The 14,216-nt window shown below is 44.5% G+C and overlaps 1 protein-coding gene across 4 annotated transcripts in view; it reads left to right on the top strand.

Annotated features, from left to right (window-relative positions):
* USP31 (ubiquitin specific peptidase 31) overlaps window positions 1-14,216 on the top strand; it is a 63,124-nt gene that overhangs the window by 38,101 nt on the left and 10,807 nt on the right. For all 4 annotated transcript variants that reach the window (XM_045993509.1, XM_045993508.1, XM_045993507.1 and 1 more), the window contains exons 8-13: window positions 1,749-1,860; window positions 2,472-2,566; window positions 3,791-3,868; window positions 4,571-4,700; window positions 9,387-9,506; window positions 11,839-12,064. In XM_045993509.1, coding sequence (XP_045849465.1) covers window positions 1,749-1,860; window positions 2,472-2,566; window positions 3,791-3,868; window positions 4,571-4,700; window positions 9,387-9,506; window positions 11,839-12,064 — 761 coding nt within the window. The remainder of the gene's footprint in view (window positions 1-1,748; window positions 1,861-2,471; window positions 2,567-3,790; window positions 3,869-4,570; window positions 4,701-9,386; window positions 9,507-11,838; window positions 12,065-14,216) is intronic.

The following is a 14,216-nucleotide window of genomic DNA, read 5'->3' as shown; positions in this document are numbered from 1 at the left end:
CAAAGGACTCTCTTTCTGCTGTTTGTCAGAATAGCATTTTATTAGTCTTTTAAAATGTTGCTTCAAAATAACTTCCTTATTTAATAATGGTTAATGTAAGTACGAAATGTGTTGATTTGTGTATTTATGATATTCGTTAACAAATACTTCAGTGTTTACAGTGTGTTGGGCACTGTTCCAGCACTGGGGATGGGGCAATGAACGAGACAGACTGTGTTCTTGTGGAGCTTAGATCCCAGTGACGACAGACCCACTGTAAACAAGTAAACACAGGTCACTTCAGACAGTCTTCACCACTTAGAAGATATTAAAGAGGGCTGGGGTGGTAGAGTTAGCTGGTCGGGGGGGCGGCCAGACCCCTCTAGAGAGGGGGACAGGGAGGTCCACCTGGTGAAGGAACATGGAGCTGAGGAGACCGTGTAAGTGATGTGAGCCTCCAGAGAGAAGGCTCCATGGGGAGAGAACATGAGTACAAAAACCCTGAGCCTAAGGGGAACTTGGCATGTTTAAGGGGCAGAAAGAAAGGAAGCTCAGTGTGTTGATATAAAATAAAATACCTGTGGAGTCCCTTTTGTGATGCTCTTCTCTTACAAGTGAGGACAACGACCATGTGAAAAATAGGAGTGGCTGATTTACATGTGCCTGTAAGTTCTTTCACGCCACAGTGCTGTTTGTGGATACTGCTCTGTGTAGACTGAGGCTGTTAGGAATGGCTTTCTTGATCTGAGTGCATCTTCTTCAGCCTGAGTCAGGGTTTATCTCTTGGCTCCTTCGTTCATTCATTAAGCTCGTTTGGATTTCTGGGCGTTGGCTGTTTGGGTCACTGTGATAAATAAATCACAGTTCCTGCTGTCAGATAACTGTCTACTGGTGGAGGCAGGAAGATAGACAGTATTTGTAGCATGGTGGAGTTAGGGCTGTGGCCCAGACAGCACAGGGAACAAATCAACAGGGTGCTTCCTAGAGAGGAATCCCTCTACTGGGTCTTGATGTGAGTGAGTAGGAGGTGGCCTAGAGGAAGGATGGAGGGGTGTTCGAGGGAGGGAGTTGACTGCACAGAGAATGAGTAAGACACATGTAGGGCACAAATAGGTCTGAGTGGCCAGGCTTGGGTGAGAGAGCCCCTGGGGCAGGGATCCTCAGCTCTGGTTGCATATCAGAACTACCTGGGCGTTCCTCAGTAAACCTCTGTGCTTGGCCCCTGTACCAGAGTGATTACAGCAGAATCTTGGGGGTGTAATTAAAAAAAAAAAAATCCCCGGGGACTGCAGCATGGGCAGGGGCACATGGTTTCTACCATAGGCTAGAAGCTGACTTTCAGGGTCACTGGCTTGCCAGCAACTTCCTTGTCAGACAACCAGGCTATGACCACCTGCCTGCTAGACCTTCTAGTCCTATCTGTCCCTGCAGCACACAGCCCCTTATATGTGGACCCATGCTGTTTGCCAGACCATGTCCTCAACCGTCCCCTTTCCTCACCATATCCGTTGATCCTGTCCGCTTGCTATCTAGTACCCCTGAGAAGCCATTTTGGCACATGAACTGTTAAATTTCATCTAGAAACCTAAGCTTCTCTGCTGACTTTTTCATCCACTTATGGGAGTAACTATTAAATTTCCGGTTTTATTTTGAGAACTGTCCTAAACCCAATAATGTAGTCATTCCATTTTAAGAGACCATGAATGAAGAATTACGCATTAAAGGGATTGCCATACTTTTAAGGTGCTTGCAATATTTATGTGTGTTAGATTTGGACTGCCTTTTGTGCTGCACTTAGAGAAGACAATAGCGTGGGACCTTTTGCAGAAGGAAATCTTGGAGAAGATGAAGTATTTCCTGAGGCCCACAGTTTGCGTCCAGGTGAGTAAGCATTTTGACACTCCAGCACAGCATGCGTGTGTACCCAAGTGAAGAAACAGTCACTGTGGTGAAACTTGAATTTCAGACCTCTGCCCTTAGGGAAGACCAGGTGCTGAGCTGGGATGTTGAGGAGCCCTGGTGGAAAGCTGTTCGGTAAAGTCAGCTGTGTTCACGTTTTCAAGACTGAGAATTTACCCCTCAGTTCCTGGCCACTGCAAGAATTTCTTTGAATTGCTAGGTATTTCTTTATAATATATATTTATCTAACAAAGGTTAGTACATGGCCAGCTTGGAGAGATTTTGTAGAACAGCTATCTGTCTATTTTCAAAACTAGGATTACTGTATGAAGGTATCCCTGAAGGACTTACATTCAGTTAAGGTTCAGCCTAAAGCAACATATTACTTGTCTTGCATAACATACTTGCTATGTAAATTGCATTTAGGTACATCATCTTTAAAGTGTGTAAGAGTGGCTGAACAGCCTAACAACATCAGAGAAGCATTTTGCAAAACCGTTTGTTGTCCGTCTCATCTGTTTTGGAAATGCCACTGTGACGCACATGCCCTTGAAGAGCAGTTCAGCCACATTTTCCTTTATTGTTTGACGCAGGTGTGTCCCTTCAGTTTGCGTGTTGTCAGTGTTGTGGGCATAACATACTTGTTGCCCCAGGAGGAGCAGCCGCTGTGCCACCCAACAGTAGAAAGGTAAAAATCAATCAGTCACCTTGTAGAATTTTATTAACGCTCCTGTATAATTTCTAGTGATGTCTGGTATAATTTCTACCTCAGTGTGGTAGGCTCTTTAGGCTTGTTTAGAAATTAAGTCTATTTATTTTACTTTTCATTCATACTTGATCTTTTCATTCATGCTCTGATCTTTTTTGAAATCAGAGAAGTTTGGAGTAGTCCTGTCAGGAAATCAAATTATTGTATGTCCCAGGACTACAGCTAAATTATACTTTAATATTCAGTCAGGATGGAACTTATCCAAAGTAGAATTCTCATCATGCCACTCTCCTCCTGGAAATCTTAAATGGAAACCTATAGCCTAAAAGATAAAGTCCGACTTCCGCGGTGTATGAAGCTTTACACAGTTTGAACCCTGCTACTTCCCACTTGTCAGGCCCCGCTCTTCTCCTCCGCCCATCTTAGACTTTCAGTAGTATCAGAGCACGAGGATGGCTGGAACGCGTGGCACAGCTTCGTGTGTGCCTTTGCATGTGTGATGCCTTCTGTTGATCATTCCATTCCTTTGAGCCTTCCTTCTGTCCCTCCTCTCCCTCAGTAGACTTGGTCATTTCATTCTGCTACCTCTGTGCTTGGTTTATGGGGGAGGAGGAGAGATGCAGGAGCAGACTTTGTTTCCAGAGGAAATATTATCTGGTCTCTATCTGGGTTGGCGAGAAATGAGACAAAAAATTAGGAAGGTCATAAAGAATATAAAGTGATTGTGGACAGCCTTATAACAGGAGACTAATTTCTTCCGATCTCTTTATTTCTATACTGGACTTTTTTTTTTTAAGATTTTTAAAAATTTATTTATTTGACAGAGAGATCACAAGTAAGAAGAGAGCAGGCAGAGAGAGAGGGGGTAAGCAGGCTCCCTGCTGAGCAGAGAGTCCGATGTGGGGCTCAATCCCACGACCCTGAGATCACGACCTGAGCCGAAGGCAGAGGCTTAACCCACCAAGCCACCCAGGCGCCCCTTTACTGGACATTTTAATTTAAGGATTTTTCAGTCCAATTGTAACCTAGTTATTCTAGATACGAGGTCATAATGGTCTCACTAGAAACTTTTTCTGATAAGGAACGATGACGAAGATTTTCAGTAATCGCAATTTATGATATCGAATTTCAAATAGGACATAATCACATAAGTAAAATCATTTCTTTAGAACACAATATGTGACTTCCATCTCCGTGCTCTAGGGCATTAAAATCTTGTGGACCAGGTGGCACCGCTCATGTGAAGTTAGTGGTAGAATGGGACAAGGAAACAAAAGATTTGTGAGTATTTTTTTTTTTACCTAGTGCTTATAGACTCATTGTTTTAATGATCATTTTAATAGCATCCCTTTGATCTTTCAGATTAGCTAAAACAAATCCCTCTTTAAGTATCCAAGTGGGCTGCTAATCCTTTATTTAACCAGCTGTCTGGATCTCAAAAACCTCAGAGTATTTGTTGGATGCTGATCAGACAGAACTATTTATTCATTACTCTACAGGGCCAATTACTTTTTTAAAAACTTTTAGAGAGAGCACGCTCAAGGAGGGGTAGGGGAGGGGAGGAGAGGAAGAGAGAAAGAGAGAATCTTAATCCATGCTGGGCAAGGAGCCTAACTCAGGACTTAATCCCACAACCCAGAGATCATGACCTGAGCTGAAATCAAGAGTGGGATGCTTAACTAACTACGCCACCCAGCTGCCCCTTTTATTTTTACTATAGGCCCATTAACTCTTGTAAATCATGACCTGAGCCGAAGGCAGCGGCTTAAACCACTGAGCCACCCAGGCGCCCCTAGATACAGAACTTTTCAAGCGTATTTTGAAACATAGAGAAGTTGGATGACCAGTTGGGTAACCTGTTTGCTTTCATTATACATTGGTTCTTTTTGGTTATAAATTTACAGTCACATTGTGAAGCTGCAGTTTTGAGGTCAGTTCTGCAAGACATTCTCTAATAAACACCCACCCCCTCCCTCATTGCAGCCTGTTTGTAAATACTGAAGATGAATATATTCCTGATGCAGAAAGTGTCCGTCTGCAGAGGGAGCGTCATCATCAGCCTCAGACTTGCACTTTATCCCAGTGTTTCCAGCTCTACACCAAAGAGGAGCGGGTAAGCGCCTGGCAGTGCTTCTTGGGTGGGGGGGAGTGGGGGTGATGGGGCAGGATGACACGAGAGAAGCAGATGATGCCCCAGAAAAGTCCCCAGACATTCTGTACTCATGTAAGTTCTGCACACTTGATGGGCATCTAAGTGCTGTCTCTTTTAGGACTTTAACAAAAAGTAGTTTAGATTACTAGAAAATTTTGACTGATTGAAATGCTCTAGAAGTGAACCTTCATAGTTAATATTTTTCCCTTTTTAACAATAATACATTTTTTGGTTTCGATTTAGAGATTTTGTCTATTTATTTTTAAGACTTTATTGAGAGCGAGAGAGAGCATACTCATGAGAGAGTGAGCACAAGTGGGTGGGGGGCACAGGGAGAGGGAGAGGCAGACTATCCACTGAGCAGGGAGCCCGACGCAGGACTCAATCCCAGGACCATGGGATCATGACCTGAGGCGAAGGCAGACATTTAACCAACTGAGCCACCCAGGTTCCCCTCGATTTAGAGATTTTTAAATCATTTGCCCTAGTAACCAGAATAGTGATTCTTAATTTTTTGGTGCTGAGAACATAGGTGCTAGAACCTATTTAAATTTAAACTAAATTAATGAAAACGAAGTAAAGTTAAAAATTCAGTTCCTTAGCTGCAGCAGGTATACACGGAAAGTTCTATCAAACAGCATGCTTTGGACCGCTCAACACAGTGCTTGGCAGATAGAGGGGACTCAGTAAATATTTGAATGGGAGAGTGGACAGATCATGGATAAATAAGTCTCTGTGGATGGGGCCAAGGCCTGTGTGGTTTAAACTCTTTAGGTTGGGGCGCCTGAGTGGCTCAGTGGGTTAAAGCCTCTGCCTTCAGCTCAGGTCATGATCCCAGGGTCTTGGGATCAAGCCCCGCATCAGGCTCTCTGCTCAGCGGGGAGCCTGCTTCCTCCTCCCTCCCTCTCTCTCTGCCTGCCTCTCTGCCTACTTATGATCTCTATCTGTCAAATAAATAAATAAAATCTTTAAAAAAAAAAACTCTTTAGGTTTATGCACCTTGATGAGAGTACTTGGCGTTCATCTAATCTTGAGTTGATGTTTAGGATCATAATTTTGACTAATTGTTACTGCTCACTCTTGTATGTAGTGAACCCTGAAATTTCAGGGTCAGAGGGGACTTTAAAACTCCTTTACTCTAAAGGTTGAGTTCTTCTACCTAATTGCGAATAGATGATTGTCCAGCCACTGTTTGCATACCTTAGTTATGAGGCATTAGTCTCTACTCAAAAGACATACCATTTCCTCTCTAGATGTCTCTGATGGTCACGGAGGCTGCCCTGAAATGGGCCCCAGGTGACTGCAGCCAACAGGTGTTCTCTCTCCTGAGTTTGTTAAGGCTATTTGAGGACAAGTCTTACTTTTCTTCCACTTGTCTATCCTTTAAATATTTGAGAATACTTCTAATATTCTCGCAGAGTCTTTTTCCCCCAAGCTGTTCATAGCTAGTTCCTTTAATAATGTTTTTTTTTTTTTATAAGACCCATTTTTTTCTTTTTCAGTATGGGGCCTAATTATAAAATAGTTGGCTTTATTTTTTTATTTTTTAAAGCATTTTTTAGATTTTACATATTTATTTGAGAGAGAGAACACAGCAGGGAGGAGAGGAGTGGGAGAAGCAGGCCCCCTTCTGAGCAGGGAGCCTGAGGTGGGGTTTGATCCCAGCACCCAGAGATCATGACCTGAGTTGAAGGCAGATGCTTAACTGACTGAGCCACCCAGGCACCCCAGTTAGTTGGCTTTAAAATGGGTTGATGGTAGACTCTGGAACTTTGTCCTATTTGGGTTTTTTTTTTTCCCCTTCTTTTTCTTTTTAATTTTGGAGATGTTTGAGATTGGCACAGAGCTTAAAACTGATCAGATCTTCTAGATGACAACATTGGTATTCCACAAAACATCTCACTGATCTAGAAGGATGAGTTCAAGCTAGCAAGATACATTTTAGTAGAGATTCATTCATTCAATAAATGTTTACTGAGTACATACTACGTCTTAGGTACTACGCATGGTACTGGGGATATAATAGGGACCAGGCCAGGTGGTGTTTCTGCCTTTGGGCTGTTTATAGTCTAGTGGGGATAAATAAGTAAATCAAGGAAGCAACTGGATGTGGTTGAGAAACAAGAATGAGGCCAGTGTGGCTGGAACACAGGCCTGAGGAAGAGAGTTGTGGGAATCTGTCCTAGCATAACCTCGCTAGCATCTGTATATCCGTAGCATCTATAAGCAGTGTCTGGCACAGAGAAAGCATTTGATAAGTACATAAGAATGAACGAATAAATGAGTATAACTGGGACAGTTCCGTTATTGGGTCCAAAAATAACAGTACAGGTACAGAGGAGGAGATAAGGAGACTTAGCAGCAGGCCATGAGGCGGTAACTTTGTGTGTAGTTTTCTGGAAGCTCAGTATTGATTCTCACTGTCATGTGTCAGCCACAGTCAGCTGCCTTAAGGATACTTTATTTTTTTAAAGATTTTATTTATTTATTTGACAGAGAGAGACACAGTGAGAGAGGGAACACAAGCAAGGAGAGTGGGAGTGGGAGAAGCAGGCCTCCCGCCAAGCAGGGAGCCAGATGTGGGGCCCGATCCCAGCACCCTGGGATCATGACCTGAGCTGAAGGCAGATGCCGAACGACTGAGCCACCCAGGCGCCCCATGAATACTTTCAAACCTGTGCCCAGAACTCAGATGGTGATAGCACTGCTCTTTTCATTACCTTAAAATGTTCATGGTTAAAAGAATGATGAACTGGGGCTTGAGAGAGTGGGTAGGAGATGGTGCATCTGGAAACCATGATGCGCTGAATATCTTTTGACAGAGGCAGACTTAAGTGGGGACCTGATAGTTATTTTTAGGCACTTCAAGGACTGTCTGTGGATGAGGGATTGGACTGAATTCTATCTAAAAAGCAGAACTTAAAGATTGGAAACACAAGGGAGAATGCATTTGTCTTAATATGAGAAAGAACTCTCTGACCATCTGAAAACGAAACAGCTGCCTGCTGAGATGGCTGGCCTTCGTTTGCTGGGCAGAGTTAGCTAGCCCAGTGGTGCTCCAAATATGATCTGCAGGGCCAGGAGCTCTTTGTAGCAGTTTGCAAGAAGAAAAGTGCAGAAATCAGAGACATTTTAGAAAATGTCATAGCTGTTAGACATTGTCAGGACATTCCTACTGTATCTTATGTAAGTATCTATATTAGAAGTTAACAAAACAAATAAACAACAACTTGTCCCTTTACCACAAGGCCTGGGCTGGATGCCCATATTTGGAGACTATTACTATGTCACAGAGAGGTGCAGACTTACTGGATGACAGTGTAGATCCCTGCAAGTCTAAGTGTCTGAGCCACTTCCATCCACCCAGACTTCTATTTCTCCCCATGTTTCCTACAAACATGATTGGGTCATGAAAAAAAAACATCCCCTCAATTCTGTTTCCCTTTCCAGTGACCGGGCCCGCCTTTCTCCTCCTCCTTTCTCCTCCTTTCTGCTTCATTACCCTTTAGTGTTTTCAGCTTTCCCTCCCTGTATCTGACTTGCGCTTCTGACACTGTCCTCTCAAACTCTCGGTGGCCCCTGGTTTGCCCAGTTCTGTGGCCTTTGTTCCATCTCCATCTGATCTCTCCAGGATCTTGCCATTCTCTCTCCTTGGCGTGCACAAAAAAGAACGCTTCTGGTTTGCCTATTTTCCTGACTGTACATCCTCAGGCTCTGGTGGTTTCTCAGCTTTAGTATTTCGTTTAAACAGAGGCATTTCCCCAAGATTCTGTTCTTGACTTCTGTCTGTTCCATCTCGGCGGGCACTCTCATCCATACCGTGGTTTCTTTACCTCATCACTCTCATGGCCCTCAATCCCATGCATCTTCTGAACTTGGGAGGGGATTGAAATCTCTCACCAGACATGCGGCATGGGCACCTCTAACTGAATGTGTCCGCATCCCGCAAGCCTCGCCTGGAGAGATGACACACGTGGACTTGGAGCCTCAGAAAGACCTTGTTGCTAGCAGGAAGTGGGGGCATTCTTCAGAGCTTTTCAGTGTTTGGGGGGAGAGAGCGCTTAGGAGACTTGCAGAGGTCCAGGTAAGAGCAGGGGTGAGGATTTGGAATTAAGGCCATCTCCGTGGGAATGGAGTAGAGGAGGCAGGTGTGAGCTATGGCGGGTGAGCTGTGGCGGGGACAATTACTTTGGGTAGATGTGGAACCAGAGGAAGAGCGAAGGGTTTGAAGGCTTGCGATCCCCACCCCCACCCCTGCGCGTGGGTGCTAACTTTGGTGGGTGGTAGTGGTGGTTGCTGAGGTAGGACATAGAGGGGGAGGAAGTGTGTTGATGGAAAGGCAACAGGTTCATTTTGGGAGTTTGTGGAATTTGAGGTTCTTCTGTGACATTGAACGTCCTCGGTGGAATATTTACCTGTTCAGTCATCCCTTTTTGAGAGATAATGTATTCAGCAAATCTTCGGGGGCCACCTCTGGCCAGGTGCCTCTTGCGATTGTGCTTTTCCATTGACTCCCCATCATACGTGGTTTCCAGTGAGATTCTGAATCACACCTGCCCTGACCAGGAAGGAGTGCCGCGGTCTCCTCTAGAAAGTCTCGCCTTAAGTGGTGCTTAACGGAAGTCGTTTTGTGCTGCTTGTTTTCAGCTCGCCCCAGATGATGCCTGGCGTTGCCCGCACTGTAAGCAGCTGCAGCAGGGGAGCATTACGTTAAGCCTCTGGACTCTGCCTGATGTGCTTATTGTACATCTCAAGAGATTTCGACAGGTAGGTAAATCCTCTGTCCTAGTGAGAAAAGCTGTGATGGCGTTTCTTATGGTGGGCTGCGTGGGGATTCTTCAGGTGTCCCTGTTTGATGTAGTGTGTCTGTCCGTGGTGTTACAGACACATCTGCCCCCTGTTTCTTTTTACCAAAGTTGCTTCTTACCCAAAGCAAAATTGGAGCATCCTGTAACCCTTTAATTTCTAAACATTTTAGTTCATACTACAGATATTTTACTATGTTTTTGAGGACTTGCTTTAGATTTATTTGTCAATGTTGTGTTTTAAATCTGGTAAGTGTACTTTGGGATTGAAAAAAAAATAGAGCTCCTTTCTGGGGTGGGTAGAATTCTCTTTGTACCTAAAGTAATAATGGGTGTCATTCTGCTCCCAGGGAGCTGTCATATAGTTGGGAAGATGAGTCATAAATATATACAAAGAAAAGCTGCTTTGAACTGAATTACTCTGAGTCAGTTTTTCAAAAAAAGGTTGTCTATTCACGGAGGCCCTGTTGTAGGAGAGGTAAAGAGGAAGTAAATGTTTACAGAGTGCCTGAGGCCTAGCTTTAAGGTTAGTATCTTAAAGATTAGGAGGAGGCATCTCCCAGGTGAGGTGGCAGCAGGGTTGCGGGGCGCACCGGGGCAGAGGGAGCCGTGTGCGCTGAGCCCTAGGCACCGATAGCACGTGCCAGAGACTGAAAGCAGGCCAGTTTGGCTGGAGCGCCAGAGGGTGGGGGAAGCTGTGAGTTGAGGTCAAAGGGGTGGGCAGGAACTGGCCAAGCAGACCCTTGCAGGCAGAGTGGGATTCTGATAAAGGGTTATAACCAGAGAAGCAACATGACCAAATTTGTGATTTGAAGAGACCATTCTGGCTGCTATGCGGAGAATGTGAGGCTGTACCCGTGAAGCTAGGGCGATCTGAAAGGAGCCATGGCAGCTGCCCAGGGGAGGATGCTGCTGGCTTGTATGGAGGAGTGGCAATGGAGATAAGACCGGAATAGAATTAGAAGATGTTGAGGACTTGCTGATGCAGTGGAGGTGTCTGGGGTGACATGCACAGTATCCCTAGGGCTGAGCTTTCACTCAAAGGTTTGGGGTTTGGCTCCTATAATAGTAAGGAGTGTTCCAACTGCATGCTTCCATTGGGATCCACAGGTAGAAAGCTGGTGATGTTCAGAGCCCAGACTTCTCTGGCCCCTCACACACACACAGACACAGACACACAGACACACACACACACACACACACACACACACACACTAACTTCCTTCACTTTCTCTTTCTTTAGAAGGCATGTCCTCACACTGCCCACACCTCATTTCAAAACTGCAGTGTTGCTTTTGACTTCTTTCTTGGCCCTCCCCTATAGCCAGTCACCTCTTGAGCTTGGCTGAGCCTCCGCATGGTCTCCTGAGTGTGTCCCCTTCTCCCCATTCGTGCTGTCAGCCTGCCCTGCAGACCTGTGAGACTGCCCAGCTGGTTGCAGTCACATTGTCTTCTACTTGATTTCCTAACCTAAGCTGCTCCTTCATGTCACGTCCTGTGCACTGCTCACACAGCTCTGATGATGTCCCCTCCTCCCTCAAGCCTCAGTGCTTGACTGCAGAACAAGGTCCAGATTCTTTAGTCTGACCTTCCTGACCATCTGGGGTGCATCCTGCCTTTCTCTTATGAACACTTTCCTTCTCTTAATAGATCCTTGGTTCCTTGGGGTGAGTGTTAGCTGTGCCTGGTTAATTTCTTAAAGCTCCCATAGATAGGAAACATTTAGAAAACAGCCATTGAGCTAATGGTTGGAATTCAGAGGATTCCCCAGTGGCCTCAATAGAAAGTACAGATTACCCAAGATTATCACCTAAATGAATATATTAAGTCAGTGTTAGGCAGTAACGTGCTTGTTGGAGGAGGTGGGGAGGAAGAGGGCACACTGCTTATCCAGCGCTCTTCTGTGCCAGCATTGTGCGCCATCTCTCACGTACATGATCACTCTGTCGCTTGTTCATGCCTCCGTGACAGAGGTATCAGGATGAACCGCCTGATAATGTCATTCTGTAAGTCAAAATCCTAAAAACCCTGTATCAGATAAGGAAATGGAGACTCAGAGGTTCATGACCCCTTATATATAGGTCATTGCTTTTTCTACTTTTAGTGGTATTACAACCTGTTCCTCCAGGTAGTTCAGACTGTTAGTGAGTTTCCCTATTTTGTATGTGCCTTGGGAAACATCAGATAGGTAACTCAAACCACTCTAGCTGATAGGGTCCACATTCCACACAAAACTGATCTCCCATCTACTTGCATGAAAATATCATCAGAACTTGTTTTTCTTCTTGCAACAGGAAGGAGACAGGCGTGTGAAACTTCAGAACATGGTCAAGTTCCCCTTGACTGGCCTGGATATGACACCTCATGTGGTTAAGAGAAGTCAGAGCAGCTGGAGTTTGCCATCCCATTGGTCTCCATGGAGACGGCCCTATGGACTCGGGAGGGACCCTGAGGACTACGTCTATGACCTGTATGCTGTGTGCAATCATCATGGCACCATGCAAGGGGGGCACTACACAGGTCTGCAGTGCGAGAGGCCGGGTGTCTATGCTGACCCTTCCTTCAGACAGCTTTTGCTTTTGACAGGGTTACTTTTGCTTTAGAACTTCCCTTTCTCTTCCAGTAGGCAGTGTGCAACTTTGAGGGCAGTTTCATCCTCTGGATCGCTATCCAAGAGCAAATAAATGAAAATTCTTCCTTTTCCTGAGTTGGATCCCCCAGTAATTGTCTGACCTGACTGGGGAGCGGTGCGTGCAGACAGCACTGTCTGGGCCACCGAGAGCTCACTGTGGTTACCTCCCCTGCGCTCCACATTTAAGGTTTCACTCCGCCTCCTTGAAATTCTAGCTTCTTGCTTATTTGAAGTGATTATATGAACCAGCTTCATAGAGTCTTTAAAGTGACTTGGAAGAGTTTTTTTTTTGTTTCAAGGCTAAATTTATTCTGCATTTTTTAGAAGTGACTTTGTTCATTATCTGAAATTTATAGACGAGAGAGAGGGAGAGAAAGAACACTATCATCATCCATGGGCTCATCACTCAAAAATAACCGTTGGTAACATTTTTAAAAGTAGCGATAAATGTACATATCAAAATTGACCATTCGAACCACGTTTGAAGTGTGCAGCGTATTGGCATTAAGTACATTTACGTTGTTGTGCGGCCCTCACCACCACCCGTCTCCAGACGTTTTCTTCTTTCCGAACGGAAACATTAAACAGCAACTCTCCTCTGCCTTCTTCCCCCCATCTCCTGGCTACCACCAGTCTTCCTGTCTCTCTGAATCTGATTACTCCTGGAACCTTCTGTAAGTGGAACCATATAGTAGTTGTCCTTTTGTGTCCAGCTTAGTTCATGCAGCATAATGTCTGTAAGATTCACCCATGTTCTAAATGTGTCAGAATCTCCTTCCTTTTAAGGCTGAATGATAGTATCCCTTGTATGTAGGTAATATTTCTTCCAGTGTTTTTCTGTAAGTTTTGGCCATTATTTTACACTGTCGTGATTGTACTGGTAGGTTCTATTTACGTAAACATTCATGGACCACATCCTACATAGCTTGCCATGGGCTCACAGCAGAGACGCATCAGAAATGAGCAGGCCTTAATTCTGTCTTCCAGGAGTGTAATCAGGTAGGGGGATATAGGGCCGGATGATACATAAGATCAGTAATGTGTCGTAGGTTCCGTGGTGGAAATGTGCATAGCGGGTGCGGCAGGGGGGCATGAGAATGTGGTCAGAGTGCTGGAGGCACAGGAGAAACTGGGGATAGTAACCTGCTGTCGGTAGAGAATGTGTCTTCCATTGATAATATTGTTTCTCAGGAAAATGCACTTTCTAGCAAGAAATTGTTGAGAAAAAGTAAGACAGAACTGGATTTTATCCTGTTTTGTTCCTCTTTATATAGAGTGGGCTTTGGAAAAATACCTGAAAACACGCAGGTACTTTGGAGGTTCTATAGTTTAGAGACAGGAACATGGTCTAGAAGCTAGACACCTCTTCCACGTTCTGTGACCTATGGCATGTGACCTCACATGACTTGGTGACTATGCCAGTTAGCTAGAAGGGTACAGGCCTGCCTCTCGGGACCTGTTGTTACCTAGGAAGAGCTTAGGCACTTTCTGCATTTTTTCCCCTTTGTGATCCTAGGTCATACCACTGCTTTTCTGATTGATATATAAAAGTTTACAGTTTTAGTTTAGAGAACATTTTAAATGCCTTAGTGTTGAATCCAAGATAACATGTTTTTAAGTTTTTATTTGGAATTTTATTTGGCACTAGTTCTAGCTATAATCACATAGTATGTGTATGGCTAACTCGTGTATGAATTCTAGATCAGACTTCCTTGATGAAGAACCTGACTTTTTTCTTTTTTAAAATTTCCAATTTTTCATGAAACAGCCTTTGTAAAAATATAGTAAGAATATCACAACAGCGTCAGATTGTTATTTAATGCTAATCTGTTTGGGTGCTTATCTTGTTGTGGACCGAGACTAGTCTATGAACCACAATTTGAGTAGCACTTGTCTAGAGAACAATTGAGAAGCTAGTGCCAGGAAAAAAAGCAAGCAGAATTATTTGTAAATACACTGAAACCATTAGTGATTTGCCTTGCTGCCTTAGTTGCCTTACTGTGACTGAGAACAGACCACCCTGAAGAGAAACGCTGCGGC

The sequence above is a fragment of the Meles meles genome, chromosome 21, assembly GCF_922984935.1.
Source record: "Meles meles chromosome 21, mMelMel3.1 paternal haplotype, whole genome shotgun sequence".
NCBI classification, from domain to species: domain Eukaryota; kingdom Metazoa; phylum Chordata; class Mammalia; order Carnivora; family Mustelidae; genus Meles; species Meles meles.
This window is presented reverse-complemented; position numbering and strand designations above follow the sequence as displayed.